Below are 14,571 nucleotides of genomic sequence, written 5' to 3' on the forward strand. Positions count from 1 at the left end.
AAAAATCACATTTTTCTAACATGAGATAAACGTTTCTTTAACTTGTATAAACAACATTCTAATATTAGATTGCTTAAAAGCGTTTTAATGTTTTACAGATACGATGGCAGACGTAATATCTTTGTTATTCGCTTAGTTATTTTTCACCTTTTATTTTTTGCGTTTCTGTGTCAACATTTAGAAACATTATTCCACATTCAGAGAAAAACACAGCTGACAACTATAAGATAATAACTATACAATACTAAACTAAGAATCTCATATGGATTTTAAATTCTGTAGAATAATATTAATATGGTTGAATAAACTATTATAGTTGTATTATTTATAGTTGTAATAATTGTTATATAAAATAGTTTATACTTAACTGTACATACATTAATTTTACATGCAAAATTTATATAGCTGTCACTTATGTAGTTATCACCACTACTTTTTTTCTAAGTGCACTTGAAAGCACTTTGCGGCAAAAGTGGAGGTAGGGATGTACCTTATTTCCTGTTACAATCTTTATGGTTTACGGTTCCGCTTGGATACTGTCGTTATCGATGGCGCCGGCTAACGAAGTCGAAGCAAGCTCTTCCACGGCAAGGATGTTCCGTAGCAATGTGGGTTAACTGCACCACCATGGAACGTACTACGCTTGTTGGATTACGATACCGCGTTTCATCCGCACGTGGTTCGAATCTCTTACTAAAGCGTCCAATCCTCGCTGGTAGGACGGCTGGGAGCCATCTTCTTCGATCCGTAGCTTAGATGCAATATAGAACGCGCATCGGGACTGTAACTTCAACTTGAAACGTCATCGAAGCGAATCGCAACACGTAAGATCCGTTTATCGTCGAAAGTCGAACAGTTTACACGATACCTCATAAAGATCCATTATTCCGTAGCGTCAGGACGTATCGTAACAAACGGATGTCCCATATTTTCTGTGTTCTCGTGCGTATTCTACGTAAATTCTAATGTTTCCTATGTTTCCTATGTCGGCGTGGGAGACCTCGATCGAATTCGCGGCGCCGTTCGACGTCAGAAATACGAGCGTCCCTGATAACGATGGCATCTCGTCGAGAAAAGTGTTTCGCGTTTCTACGCGACGTACGTTTAACGTTGAACCAGGCCGTGTTTTCCCTTCGTGAAGGCATTACTATCGTTGCACGACGAAGAGTGGTTGCTTGGCTTCGAGAGGTGTACAGGGGAGTGTGAGTTTATGCATCACCTCGGAATAGCGGCGTAAACAGCGAGCGGATCGATTTATATGCGGCTAAGTAAGTGCATTTTTATGCACCGTTTCACAGCCGAGACCGTCGTCGTAGCCTTGCAGTCGGTTACTTCGCTTAACACGCCGCATCAGCCCGCTACTTTCCCTGCCACGGACGTTGTCCGTGAAACGGCTCGTACCTGGTATCCATTTGGACCGGAGAGGCTTGTATTTAAATTATGTTTATTCGACCTATATTTTTCCTCATAAATATAGCTGCTAAGAACGTGTTGTACAGATAAAAAAGATATAGCTGTCGAGGAAAGAGTGATAAAAAGTCTACGAGAAAAAAGTATGGCGAAAGTCGTGACAAAGCAAGGTTGAAGTTTCACACACACGCAGGCATAATATAATCGTGTAAGACAATGACGTTTGTCTTGTAGTACCCGTGATATAACGGTCACGATACATTATCCGAAAAAATAGCTCTCCAATTCTTTAGTGTCGATGGGTCATAAATTTTGCGGGCCGAATAAATTGCGCACAATACGCACGAGAGGTTCACGAGCTTTTAAAAGCGCGTATATGCGGCCATCCACGATGACTGTCCTCCTGCTGTTTAAGCGGAAACGCCGGCGCTCATCGATAATCAACGAGACAGCGCACGAGCGAAATCCGCTTTAGCGCTGCGATGAGCAGATTGTTAATTGCAAACGTGGAAACCGATTATTTAACGACAGAAGTCGCCATGGTCGCCGCCACTCTTAATCGGATTATAATAAAAATGCGATGCAACTAATGCGGCAGCTTCGTCGTTAGCGGTTTGTGCACATTGCCCTAATTACTAAGTACGTTAATCGAGATAATGTCCTTTTCGTCAAACCAGTTTTACCCCCAGTACACACGATGATTTTCCAGTCTTTTATTACACAGGATGGATTGTTCGTATCTGGATTAATTTTTATATATTAACTTTTACAAGCATAAAGAAGTTACTTAGTAATTTTTATATACACTTTAACATCTTCAGTAAAGTATTTGTGTACGATATATAAAAAAGCTTGTAAGAGATTTAATTATAATAATTTTTGCCGTTTTTCTGCGATGCTTGGTTCTTTTTCGCTCATTTCGTGCTGTAACAATAAGTGCCAGCATAAAATATTTTGACAGCTTACAAAGGTTAGATTTTCGTGATTGATTTGTATACTTATGTGCTTGTATATTTGTACATTTTCTGTTTAAGTATTATATAATATTAAAAGCCAAATAATATCTTGTTGTTTAGTATTTCAAAAAAAGGAAAGGCTAGAGATCATTTTTTAACCAGGTGCTCCTGGGCATGTGAAGTTAGCGCGCATCCTCACTTCAGTTCTAGAAAGTTCTTTTAAGATTGATGTTTGATATTTTTTTAATAGTTCACGAAAATAATTACTATTCAATTCTTAGGGCCATAGTATACAAAAAACTTAAACAGTAAAAAAATTAATATGTTTGATTTGCTATCACTTACGTTATGACTTTAAGGTTTCTCTATTGTAATTGGCCAAAATTTACTTCTTATGATTTATTGTTTCAGATTTTTTGTTTTTTGCTATAACCATTCGTATACAAGATTCGTGTTCTGAGTGTTTCTTTTTTTTTTTTAATACTAGGAATATCATTATTATTCTGGAAATTCGTCTTTCCCTTAAATAAGGAGATTTTTTGATTTATCAAACAGGATAAGGCGAGACATTTTGAAGGAAAAAATTTGATCGATTATCTTTCACTCGTCGCCCATCCGAATTCCGCGATAAGTTTCTCCAAATTGTTACAAGATAGAGATAATATCGACGAATTATTCCATCTCGTTACACATGAAGCATCGCTCCATAATGAATAACGGCACAGTTGTAGGAGGGAGATAAATCAAACAAATAGGGCGCACAATATAATATTTTTTATTTAAGGAATTTCTAGAGGGAATATTAATTTCATTCTCTATTTTCGTAAAATTTAATATCAATCTTGTATACTTAAATTTATATCAAATTATATATATTATCCAATTTGAATTATTTTTATTCATATCTATGTGTAGGTCGTCACTGTTCAATAGGTTATTAATTTAAATTTTAAAAGAATAGAGATAAATTTAATTATAAAATATATTAATTTCATTGATAAATTTCACGATAAATTAAATTAAATTAAGTTTGAATAAAATTGTAATTCATAATTTACTAAAAAAAAAAAAAAAAATCCATGGAAGTTGTCCCTCTTCGATTTCTATGATCGTCGAAATTGTAAGAAATAGAAAAAAATGTTTTAAATGAAAGTGATTGGAAAAGGCACTTTACAATAATAATTTTAAAACATTTGTTTAATTAAAAATTTTTTAAATTATTATTATTAAGTATCTATTCTTAAAACAATTCAACTTTTATTTTAGTATTTTAGATATTTTTTTGTATCTCTTACAGTTTCAATAATATTCGCTTTGAAAGATAAGCGATTTTTTTTCAAAGAAATTTTGCGAACTCTAAAAGTGCGATTGGCCTTTATAAAAAAATATGTATCTCTGGTTTCTGTCTAAAAAACTACATATTTAAAGCTCATCAAAATCAAAGGGAGACAATTTTTTCGATTTCTTGGATTTCCTTGTAAGTGCATACTTTAATATAAACATTGTTCACTTTGAAACTATCCATAAAAATACATTACATTTTGACACACGTGAAAGTTAAAGAAACAAAATGTTAATATTTAATAAAATGTTATTTAATTCAAAGCATTGATCAGTTACTATTGCTCCTGTGATATCTAACAGTGTAACAAGCAATGGCTTACATATAACAGAATAATTCATCGATACCTCTGTCTTATAACAATTTTATCAAACTCTATTGCAATGCAAAATTTGGATGGCCAATGAATGAAAAATGGTCGTCAAATTTCCTCTGCTATCCCAAACATCTCTCGTCCTATCTTATTTTATAAATCAGGGAAACACCTCAGCCGAGAGGAAGACGAATTTCCGGGTTAATATTGGAATGTAAGCGAGTAGTAGGATCGGTATTCGATCAAGGCTGGCTCGTGTCTCCATATCTCGTGTTAACTGCTCTTCGGCATGTTGTCGGCAATGTTAATTCGTGCTTACTTAGCGGTGATCCTTGTCGCTGCGAACCACTGCGAATATCCGTTTAATTTACTTTGTGTCGACCAAGAGAGACAGAGGTAGAGAAAGGAAGATCGTCTCTGTTCTCAGATTACAATTAGCGAACTGAATGCGCGTATCGCTCTTAAAGCAATCTCCAGACACATTTCCAAGTGCAAGTTTATGAACTTGCAGTTACGTATCCGCAGGTATACAATCGTCTCGATAGTTCCGTTCAAGTTAGTTATTAACTTACAGTAAAGGATTATGTGCGAAACTAGAAATTGCTTTAGGCAACGAGTGAAAAACGACTCCGTGTATCGTGTAACAATGTCGGATATTTTCTACTGATCTATCTCGTTCCATAGACGTGACAACACGAACCTATGTTCTGCGTGGTATCGACAAGTACACCCGCATCGATCTGTCCCAATGACGTAGGCGATTTAAATAATTAGATCACGATTGTGAACACACTGCGCGCATAGGATACACCCTAGAAGCGCGGCTTCTGCGAAAATTTAGTTGGTTCACGTGGCACGTGACGCGCCGGCAAAAGCCGAGTCAATAGAATTGTACGTAACATCGTCGGGGTCACTGTTGGCCAAGCCAAAATTACGTTCTTGCTTTGCTCGTGTTGTGCCCTACGGTATCCGCATGGCGAATAATTAAACGCGCAGAGAGAGGGAGTGAGGAAGAGAGTGAGTGAGTGAGTAAGTGACTGAGTGAGTGAGTAAGTGAGAGAGGGGGAGGGGGAAGGGGAGAGAACCAAACCAAGCCAATACATTTGGGGATTGTCTGAAATATTTAGACTTGGTTTGCGGCAATGCACCAGTGCCATCCGTTGCTGAAATTACTACTTGCTGGAATCCCAAGACATTTCCCAACGAAAAATAGGACACCGGATTATGAGAATTGAGAAACGAGAGATCAAAGAATGGGAAAATCGATCATAAGTCGAAGATAAACTCTAAATTGTTCAAAACTCGAAAACTAAAATTTTAAACTTTCGCCAGGATATATTTGTACTATGCATTTGCAAAGTTTATTAGATTTTTCTATCCAGAATACGCTAAACCGAATCGATAATGTTACTTTACAGTATTTTCTAAAGATATTTTCTTTTCTTGTTTGCGAAGCATCATTTATTTATAACGCCACGATGCTTGCACTCGTCCTGTTTGCTCTTCGTAGAAAACATTAGAAGTAAAAAAGAAAAAAAAAGGAGAGAATAAAAATGGCGAGGTGCAAGCACCGCGGCGGGAGGGAAACTGAAGAATAAAGTTCAGTTTCTTTCTATTCTTTTGTGAGTCTCGAGTAGGTTCCTTCCCACGCATTCTTCGCCACTCGACTTTTAAAGCGCAGACGAACGGCTCGAATTATCTCATTTTCCGTAGGAGTTATTAATTCACGTAATATGGTGCGAAAATCAACGATATTACAAGATTTCGAGCAAATTGCAAGATCTTAATTAACATTTGCAAATTTTCGCAATTCTCTCATGATTCTATTGCTGTATTTTTCCTCAGAATTTAAAAGATGAAGATTACATAACTGTCGACAATTTTCTAATGTCGGCGTTTATAGAGCAAAGATTATAGGTTCTCCAAAACTAAGAACGTCACCATATCACCGTTCAGGCTGATCCACATTCGCTGACTCTATCTCCTTTATTCATCCTTTACAGTCGATTATTTTGCCTCTTCTCATCCCGTTATATTAATACGATCTCAATTTAATTATCGTAGGTATCTATCCGCGCTTTCGCTGTCAGGTTGCCGCCTCATATTTCGCTGCTTTACGCGACGTTGTCCCAGTTTCTGGGCCGACCCGGTATTAACGTGAGATATATCGTCGCGTGTTGAACAAAAAGCACCGTCGATGTTATTCGTCGGTGTCTGCCTTTGTTCCGCGATAATATTTTATGTAAACGCTGAGCTTACGCGTCTTCTCTCTCTCTCTCTCTCTCTCTCTCTTCCTCTATAGAAACAAATGTTTTATCTCTCTACCGCGTAAAAAAAATTTTTTAAACATGAAAAATTGAGTCGATATGAAAATAGAGTCGATCGTGGCGCACCAGTTATACCGATGTATGTATTTGAAGAGAACCACGCAAAATTCTATTTAATAATAACGTATCTCGTGGATCAGTTTCCATTATGGCGGAAATATCATACGTCGGACTCCTATCAATTCCTCATTGGTGGACTCCGCGCTTTTCGAACGAGGTATAAAGCTGAAATATAGATCGTTTTTTTTTTATTTGATTACTACAACGGACGACTGCACTGTGCGGCACGTAGTTCGAGAACAACTTTATTGGTGAGTGCTCCCCTGCAACAAACGGTATCGGAAAATGTTGCGAAAGCAGCGTTGTAACGTACTGTAAGCGGTGAATAATAAAAATAGTTGATAGTCGTAAGAGCCTATGATGTTATACCGGTATTCAGTCCTCCGATAGTTTTCGCTGGATAGCGGAAAACTAAGTCGAAGCAGTTTATGGATCTTCATTTATCGTCATGTGTGTAATAGTTTTACCGCTTTCCGACGTGTCATATTTTCTTTTCGTTCTATTTTATTGTACATCTGTTTTTTTATGTATCTTTTAAAAATTCTTTCATCGCCTGTCTTGGCACGTCTTATGCCGTCTATTGTCCTCTAAAGAGAGCGTCAAGTTTCGAAATTGTACAAACACTTCAAAATAGCGTTGCGGTATTTGGACAAAATGCACAAAAAGGACAAAAACATTTTGAGAAATATAATAGAATGTGAAAGGATAGAAAGAAAAGTGAATGTAGGTACTTCAACATCTTCATATTTCGAATGCCTTTATTACCATTTTATGTATGATTTTATAAGCACTTTATTAGATGATTAAATTCAAATAGCAATAATTGTACATATATATATATATTTTTATATGTATAATTTTTTGGAATAATTTTTTTTTTAGACAATGTGAAACAATATTGAAAACGAACGACGAATACCGCGTCAAAGTAACTCCGACGTCACTCCAGGTTCTGGTCGCTAATAGTTCTCGGTTTCGAGAACTTGAAGTTTCTCAACATATCCCGCTTCGTCCCGTATCCTCCACGACACAGGAGCGTAATTTCACTTTGAAACGTTCGCAAACAAGTTTACCGACTCTCAAGGGTCGCTAATGTCTATATATTCGATGCAAGATGCGCTTTAATCGCACTATATTAATCGCTCACTGGGTAATTACGTCTCGTTTTTTGAATAGCGCTTTTATCTCGCATAACTCAATGCGCCCCGAAAGAGTATTGCATGCGACGTTACGTAATTCGCAGCTCAGAAAACTTGCTGCTAATTAGTTCTTCACTAGTTTTCCCTTTGAAGGAAGGGGCTCCTTTCCACATTTAATTTGGTTCTACTTTTGGTTTCAGTATGCGGCGACATTCACGGACAGTTCTACGACCTGATGAAATTATTCGAAGTGGGTGGTCCACCTTCCTCGACTAAGTATCTCTTCCTAGGCGATTACGTCGACAGAGGATACTTTAGTATTGAGGTGAGTATGTGAAAAGTAGCAGGTTGTTTTAGAAAATTATGTTTCTACACTGAAAAAATATACTAAATTTTAATAAATATTTAATAAATTTTTTGTTTGAATAGTACTAATGATGCTTGCATAAATAAATATATGTTTATTTATACATTTATTAATGTTTAAATGAATATTAATTTGATTTAACAATCATTTATTATCGAGTAAATATTTATTTATTCAATAAGTATAAATAAATATTTAATTAATGCCACTGAAAAAAATATGTATTAAGATTTAGTGATTTTTTTCCTCGATATTATTACTAAGAGTTGTCTTTAAAATAGAAAGAACGATTATGCTGAAATCTAACAATTTGATTAGATACAGATCTAAAGATAATTTTGTTGGACTATTAAAATAATTACATAAGAATCTCAAGTATGACGAGTAATGCTGCAAAAAGTTTTGATGTTGTAACAACCAGTTTGAACATTCTATATAATTATTTTAACAAAATTATTTTCAAATCTATATCTAGTTGAAATTTTTGATACTTCAACAATACCGCATCTTTTCCGCATATATGCTGTGTAGCTGTACTATTTGCATGTACATTTGTATAATATATTAATAGGACAAACGTAAATGAAAATGTATCCCTTTATTCTGATTGTCGGGGAGAAAGTTTCATCTCGAGAATTATGTGAGAGCATTCACTCATCGGATTTTGTAATTAGCGTACGTTCTAATTAATTTATTATTAAATCGCTTGCTCGCTTATCCAGCTTTCACTTATTCAGCTTAGCGAAAGTATATAAAATCGTTAATTCTCTGACAATGAGAAACTTGCTTTGGTACTACCCGATTGTCGTAAATATCCTGACACATTCAAAGATCATTAAAATTACTAATTAACAAATTGCTTATTAACATTTATGAAGTTTTTGAAAACTCTGATCTTTAAAAACGAACAATCAATTACATTGTCCGATAAGAAATAACTTTTGAACATCAAAACAAGGCTAATCATGTTCTCTATTTTTTTGGATGCTGAATCTGTTTTCCAAATTGCTTTACGTTACATTTTTGAGAAATTTGCAATTAAAGTTGCTAAAAAGAGCTGTTCATATGTTTCATATATTTTGTTATACTATATAAGTATGATATGTGACGAGCTGGAAAATTTATTGCAAAGTTAAGTTGTTGAGATTTTCAGCTTTCAAAAGGACTTTTTAGTGTCAAGTGTGGTTAATAAGACATTCATGGTTAAATTTACAGAAAAGCTGTGAATTGATTGTTGATTATTTATTACTGATTATTTATCAAATGCGTTCTAATTACATTTATTTAAACTTAAAAGTTTTTTAAGTTACTGAATACAAATAATCCGATATTAAAAGTGACTTAATTGACAAATTTAAAATGACAGATTCAATATGGATATCAAAATATGAAAATGTCTGGGTTATCGTAAAAATTTACGTATAAAGATCTTTCGTATAATGATTTTAAACTTATTAATTTTGATATGAGAGTCAATACTAAAAAATTCGTTTGAAAGTTCTAACGGCATACTTAATGTTGATTGTAATAAAACTCTGGCATGTCATATACCGTAGTTATAATATGATAAAATATCCCTTTATTACAATTTTAACTGAAAATTGTGACGTGATGGAGCAATTTCTCAAAATTATGACGTGATGGAGCAATTTGGAAACTGGATTCAACGTCCTAAAAAGTTACTGGGAAATGACTAATCTCATTCTGATGTTTTTTTAATCGAACAGTTAACAAATGTATTGGATTAAATATATATTTAATTATTATAATAATCACGATTATTTCGCGACAACAACTTATACATATTCTTAAAAATTAGAAATGTATAACTTCTTGCTAACAATTTTACGTAAAAGTATAATTTCTTGTCTACAATTCCACGTAAAAGTATAATTTCATGTCAACGATCTTACGCATGTCAACAATATTACCCAGAAAAGCAATATCCTGTTTGCTTTAGTCGCATCTTATTATTTCTAAAACTCGATTTTTTGTTGAAGACCTTTTTATTTAAATATAACGGCTAGATATCTCCATGTAGAGATAGATACGTTTTGGATTTTCTCAAATAAAGAGTCTCCACTTTGAATATAGAAAACGCAATAGTCAAGAGAGGAAGACTCCTGCACGTGTTCACGTACAGTGCATTTGTTACTCGGAAGTATTATGCTCGTTTTCCTAAATGTAATTTCGAAGCATGCGCGAATAATCAACTTTGATCCGACACGAGTAGTCTAGTTTGCGAGATAAAATTTCGTCACGGGCGAGTTCGCTTCATGTCGAGCATAATGCAATATTCCGTCGTGCTACTAGGAACAAGAAAATGCGCGAGAAGAGACTCGAAATAGAGAGCGTCGTCTCGCTCCTTTCTCGCGATGCTTTCGCGTGTCCCGGGAAATTTTTAAAGTAACGAACTGTTTCCTTTTGCAAATTCCAGGAGGCAGGGGAGAAACTACATAGTTTTAGTGCGATCGTCCTAAACCGCATGATACACAAAATGCAATTTCACTGCGACGACGCGTAGATATCTCGAACAAGATGAAATTTCAGGACTCTATTTTTGAAGGAAGTCGATGATACTACAAGTTCAACATTGATCGTAAAGTTTTTAAATATACTTGGAAAGAAAAGTGATCTTATATTTTCAAGATTTTAGTAATCTCATATTTTCAAGATTTTACGTCTTTCGTCGGGAATTTACTCGTCTGTTTTAATTTATTCAGAATAAAAGAAATATTATTAGTTTCAAGATAATATTTTTATTTTTATTTGTAATCTCATTCATTGATTTATTTGAAAAAAAAAAACAACTATGGCAAACATTCGCGAGATATAATTTCTGACTCGTAACGAAAACTACCAGGATTTTACGCAGCAATTTACAGTGTAGAAATTTACGGAAGAAATAGAGGACAATCCAATATTGTACGTGGTATTACACATGGTGCGCTGCGTATACCCAAGATTTAAATATATTCTCCGCGAAGTACATTTCATGCGGGCAAGATGGCTCTTTTTAAGAAAATCTCTTGATATATTCCACGGTTGCCGTTATTCAGATCGAGCTGCGTCTTCGTGGATTCTCTGAATAATGCAAGGCACAGCATGTCGTCGTTGTGAAGAGCGCACGGATGCCGTCAGATTTATGACGCACGCGAATGAATGTCGACGGTCCAAAGCCGTATGCGAATTGCTGTTTCCAATCAAACTGATGAACTTAATGGAATCTTTTATAATCGATTGATACATATTTCCGAGCAAACAAAGTAATACCGCAGTAATATAGAGTCTTTCCCGCGAACATTCTTTTCGTTTCAGTTGCTACTCGAATTGTAAGTTATTCTTATAAACACTAATAACGTTAATTAATTACATTGTATTTTTCTCACTTCATCTTTGATATTAAAGAAATTATTTTTGTCCGATTGTTAGACCGTACTAAAATAAGAGTCTGATATTAGGTACCAAATGTCGAATGAAATAATGACAATAAAATGTCTGCTTAATATAATCAAAAATAATTTTATTTTTCTGAACATTAATAAGTATTATTAACTCAAATAGTTGATTGTATTATTATGTTTAATAGTTTTTACTGAATATTAAAAAAAATAAAATCATTTTTTATTACTTTAACCGAACAATTACTATTAACAGACTTTTTCTATGTACAATTTTTATTTTCTCCGTTCGCAAAAATACAAGATTTCTCGGTGTGTCGGTGGTATTTTTTTCCTTGAAGGATAATTTTGCTGTAGTGCAGATGCGGATTCGATCGTATTTACGACTGTGTTACGTGAGCGCTGATTTATCCACAAGACACGAGAGTTGGAGTGTAGTTTCTCTCTCTCTCTCTCTCTCTCTCTCTCTCTCTCTCTCTCTCTCTCTTTATTTTACACGATATTTGAGAGTACGGAGTATCTCGTGGAGAAAATGGACTACCTTCGCCCACTGGTAAATGGTATTATAAATCGAAACCGCGTGCGTTCTGGTGAAAAAGGTTTCTGTCGCGCAGCTTCTTGCACTCAGAGAATGTTCAATCCTTCAAGGATGCTTCGTTCGATAGCTGGCGTGGAGAAAGGATTCGTTCCGCGTTTTAAGAGAGTATGTCATTGAAGCACAGGTACGCAATCGCGCGATACCGCATAACCTGTGTACGTGTATATTCTAGTATACGTATATGTGTGTGTTTGTATATGGTGTACACGCGATAGTGATACGTTAAATCTCCGTGAGATCAATATTCTACCTGTGATTCCGATGGCTTCTTTGATGGCAGAAGCCTTTTCTCCGACGACATGTTCGACAGAAACCCTTGCTCTTGATCATCCCAAGAGATATAGAGGTCGAATCCGAGTTTAAAGAGAAAATACGAATACAGAGGTTTCGTTCTTCCTGGATCGTTTGTTTGAAAATCTTATTTCGTTGTTGAAAATCATTTTCGCTGTAGAAAGGAAGTTCCCTTCAAATTATCTTGAATAATTTTTTCACGTTTATAAGAAAAGCAAATTATACAATTATACAATTTAGAGAATGTGGAAGTAGGTAAAGTTCAAAATTGTTAATTGTTAAATTAATTACTAAATTTGACAATTAATTTAACTTGAACTTTAGTGTATATTTTTATGTTCCAGAGTGTATAAAAATTTGAGAAAATTCACATTTGAAAGCTTTAACAACCAGTTTTACTGTCATAGTTTTCACTATCATTACTATCATGGAAATTATACTATAGTTATACTATAATTTTTATTGTTATAGATTATATTTTACTTATTTTTTACATATTTAAATTTAATTATTAAAATTTAAAGCAAGAAAACGACTATGTCTTTAAAGTCCATCATTATCAACGAAAAATTGAATTTATACTCTATTTTTTTATTTAATTACAGTCTATTAAATTTTATTACTATAGCATATTAAACGAATAATAAATTTTACACACACACACACACATACATATATATATATATATATATATATATATATATATATATATATATATATGATAGATAATTGTTCATTTAGCAAAGGCGTCTTTTTATTGCATTGAATATCTCAAGTGGTATTGAAGGAATCACTATCAAAATTCTTATTGAAAAGAATCTTTAAAAGAATGGCCAAGAAATTATGAAAACATTGAAAAATGTTTACGAAGATAAAGCAGCGTGTTTCTAAGTAGTACAAATCTTTGTTAAGTTGGAAAAAGAAGTTTCAATCGGCATCTTGACTATTTCAATTGAAGAGTTTCGAGAGTACTTCTCTAACTGTGGGAACATCATTGGAATATAAACGCAAATGGATTCTCCGCCTTGAAGAAGATATTATTAATTTGGACAACGAATGAATTTAACAAGTTTGAATTAAAAATAAAAAAGAATTATAATTATACATATCTTATGTACAAATTCGATTGTCAATCTATGTTTATATGCGTTTCGCACAATCGTCATATAAGGGCCACCACACACAAAATGACAAACTGCATAAGCATAGCACAAGACCGCTAGATCAATGATTATCTAACAAAAAGACGCCATATTGATTTGCAGAAGATGTTTATTGGCCCAGCAGTCTTATGCTATGTTTATACAGCTCACGTCATTTTGTGTGTGATGGCCCTTAGAAGGGACCTATATATTCGATGCGGAGAGCACGAGTGTGCCGCTCGCGAGCGATCCGCGGCAGAATCTGAAGGACGAGCGCGTTATTTCGTTACAATGCCAATGAGGGCCCTCGCGTGTAATTATAGCGGCCGGGACAAGGCGAGAACGAGCAGCCGCTCCGTTGACTTCGCAAAGGGATGGTGGAGGAAGAAGGGTCGCGGAACGACGCGAGGGACGGACGACGGTAGACAGTCGATCGGGTCAGCAGGGAGAAAATAATTGACCTCGAAAGTCTAAGAAAAAAAATTGCCGGCGCCCTGGCTTTTACGGATGCGAGGATTTATCTCGCTCTCGGAAGAGCGCGGCGTCATGCAAAATTGAAAAAACCGCGTTGTGTATCGATACCTCACCGCCGACGTGTTAACCATCGCCACGATGTGCGAGCCTGTGAGACGCGAGAGCGGGAGATAAATATCCTATGTAACCAATGTGTGACATTTCTTTCCCTCTATCCCACTGAGTCGAGCCGCGATGCGATGTTGGGTAGTTCCATGGTATCGATTTGATGTACAAAGGTTAAATGTTCCGGTCCAGCGGTTTCAATCGCAATCACATCTGTTTCACCTTACGTAAGACCGCGATGCTAGAATAATTTTCAACTTTTTCTCGAAGATTTCTTCCCTTTTACGCTCTGCAGTCGCAAAAGACTGGGAAGGGCCACTCAGCTATCCTTTCCTCAGTAGGTTAGGCAAAGATTAACTTTTTAAAAGAGAAAAATCGTTCCAGGATGAATAATAATATCGAGTTGGTTTTCATTTTGCCTTTAATCTTTTAGAGATTCCACACTGTATCGTTTTATTATGTATCTATCACATTGGATATTGTTAAAAATATTTTATAAAAATGTGTTAATTAAATGTGTTAATTTAAATATTATAAATAATATTATTAATGTATCATAAATGTTAAATTATATTATAAATGTTAAATTTATTGAAACATATTAATTTGTTGACATGCTATAAATTTTAATGAAGAAATGTAATTG

The 14,571-nt window shown here is 34.8% G+C and overlaps 1 protein-coding gene across 7 annotated transcripts in view; it reads left to right on the forward strand.

Annotated features, from left to right (window-relative positions):
* LOC105150512 (serine/threonine-protein phosphatase 2B catalytic subunit 2) overlaps positions 1-14,571 on the forward strand; it is a 166,470-nt gene that overhangs the window by 87,490 nt on the left and 64,409 nt on the right. For all 7 annotated transcript variants that reach the window (XM_087413140.1, XM_087413134.1, XM_087413135.1 and 4 more), the window contains exon 3: positions 7,748-7,872. In XM_087413140.1, the coding sequence (XP_087269266.1) occupies positions 7,748-7,872 (125 nt within the window). The remainder of the gene's footprint in view (positions 1-7,747; positions 7,873-14,571) is intronic.

The sequence above is a fragment of the Acromyrmex echinatior genome, chromosome 14 (assembly GCF_024713525.1).
Source record: "Acromyrmex echinatior isolate Ae372 chromosome 14, ASM2471352v2, whole genome shotgun sequence".
Classification (NCBI taxonomy): Eukaryota; Metazoa; Arthropoda; class Insecta; order Hymenoptera; family Formicidae; genus Acromyrmex; species Acromyrmex echinatior.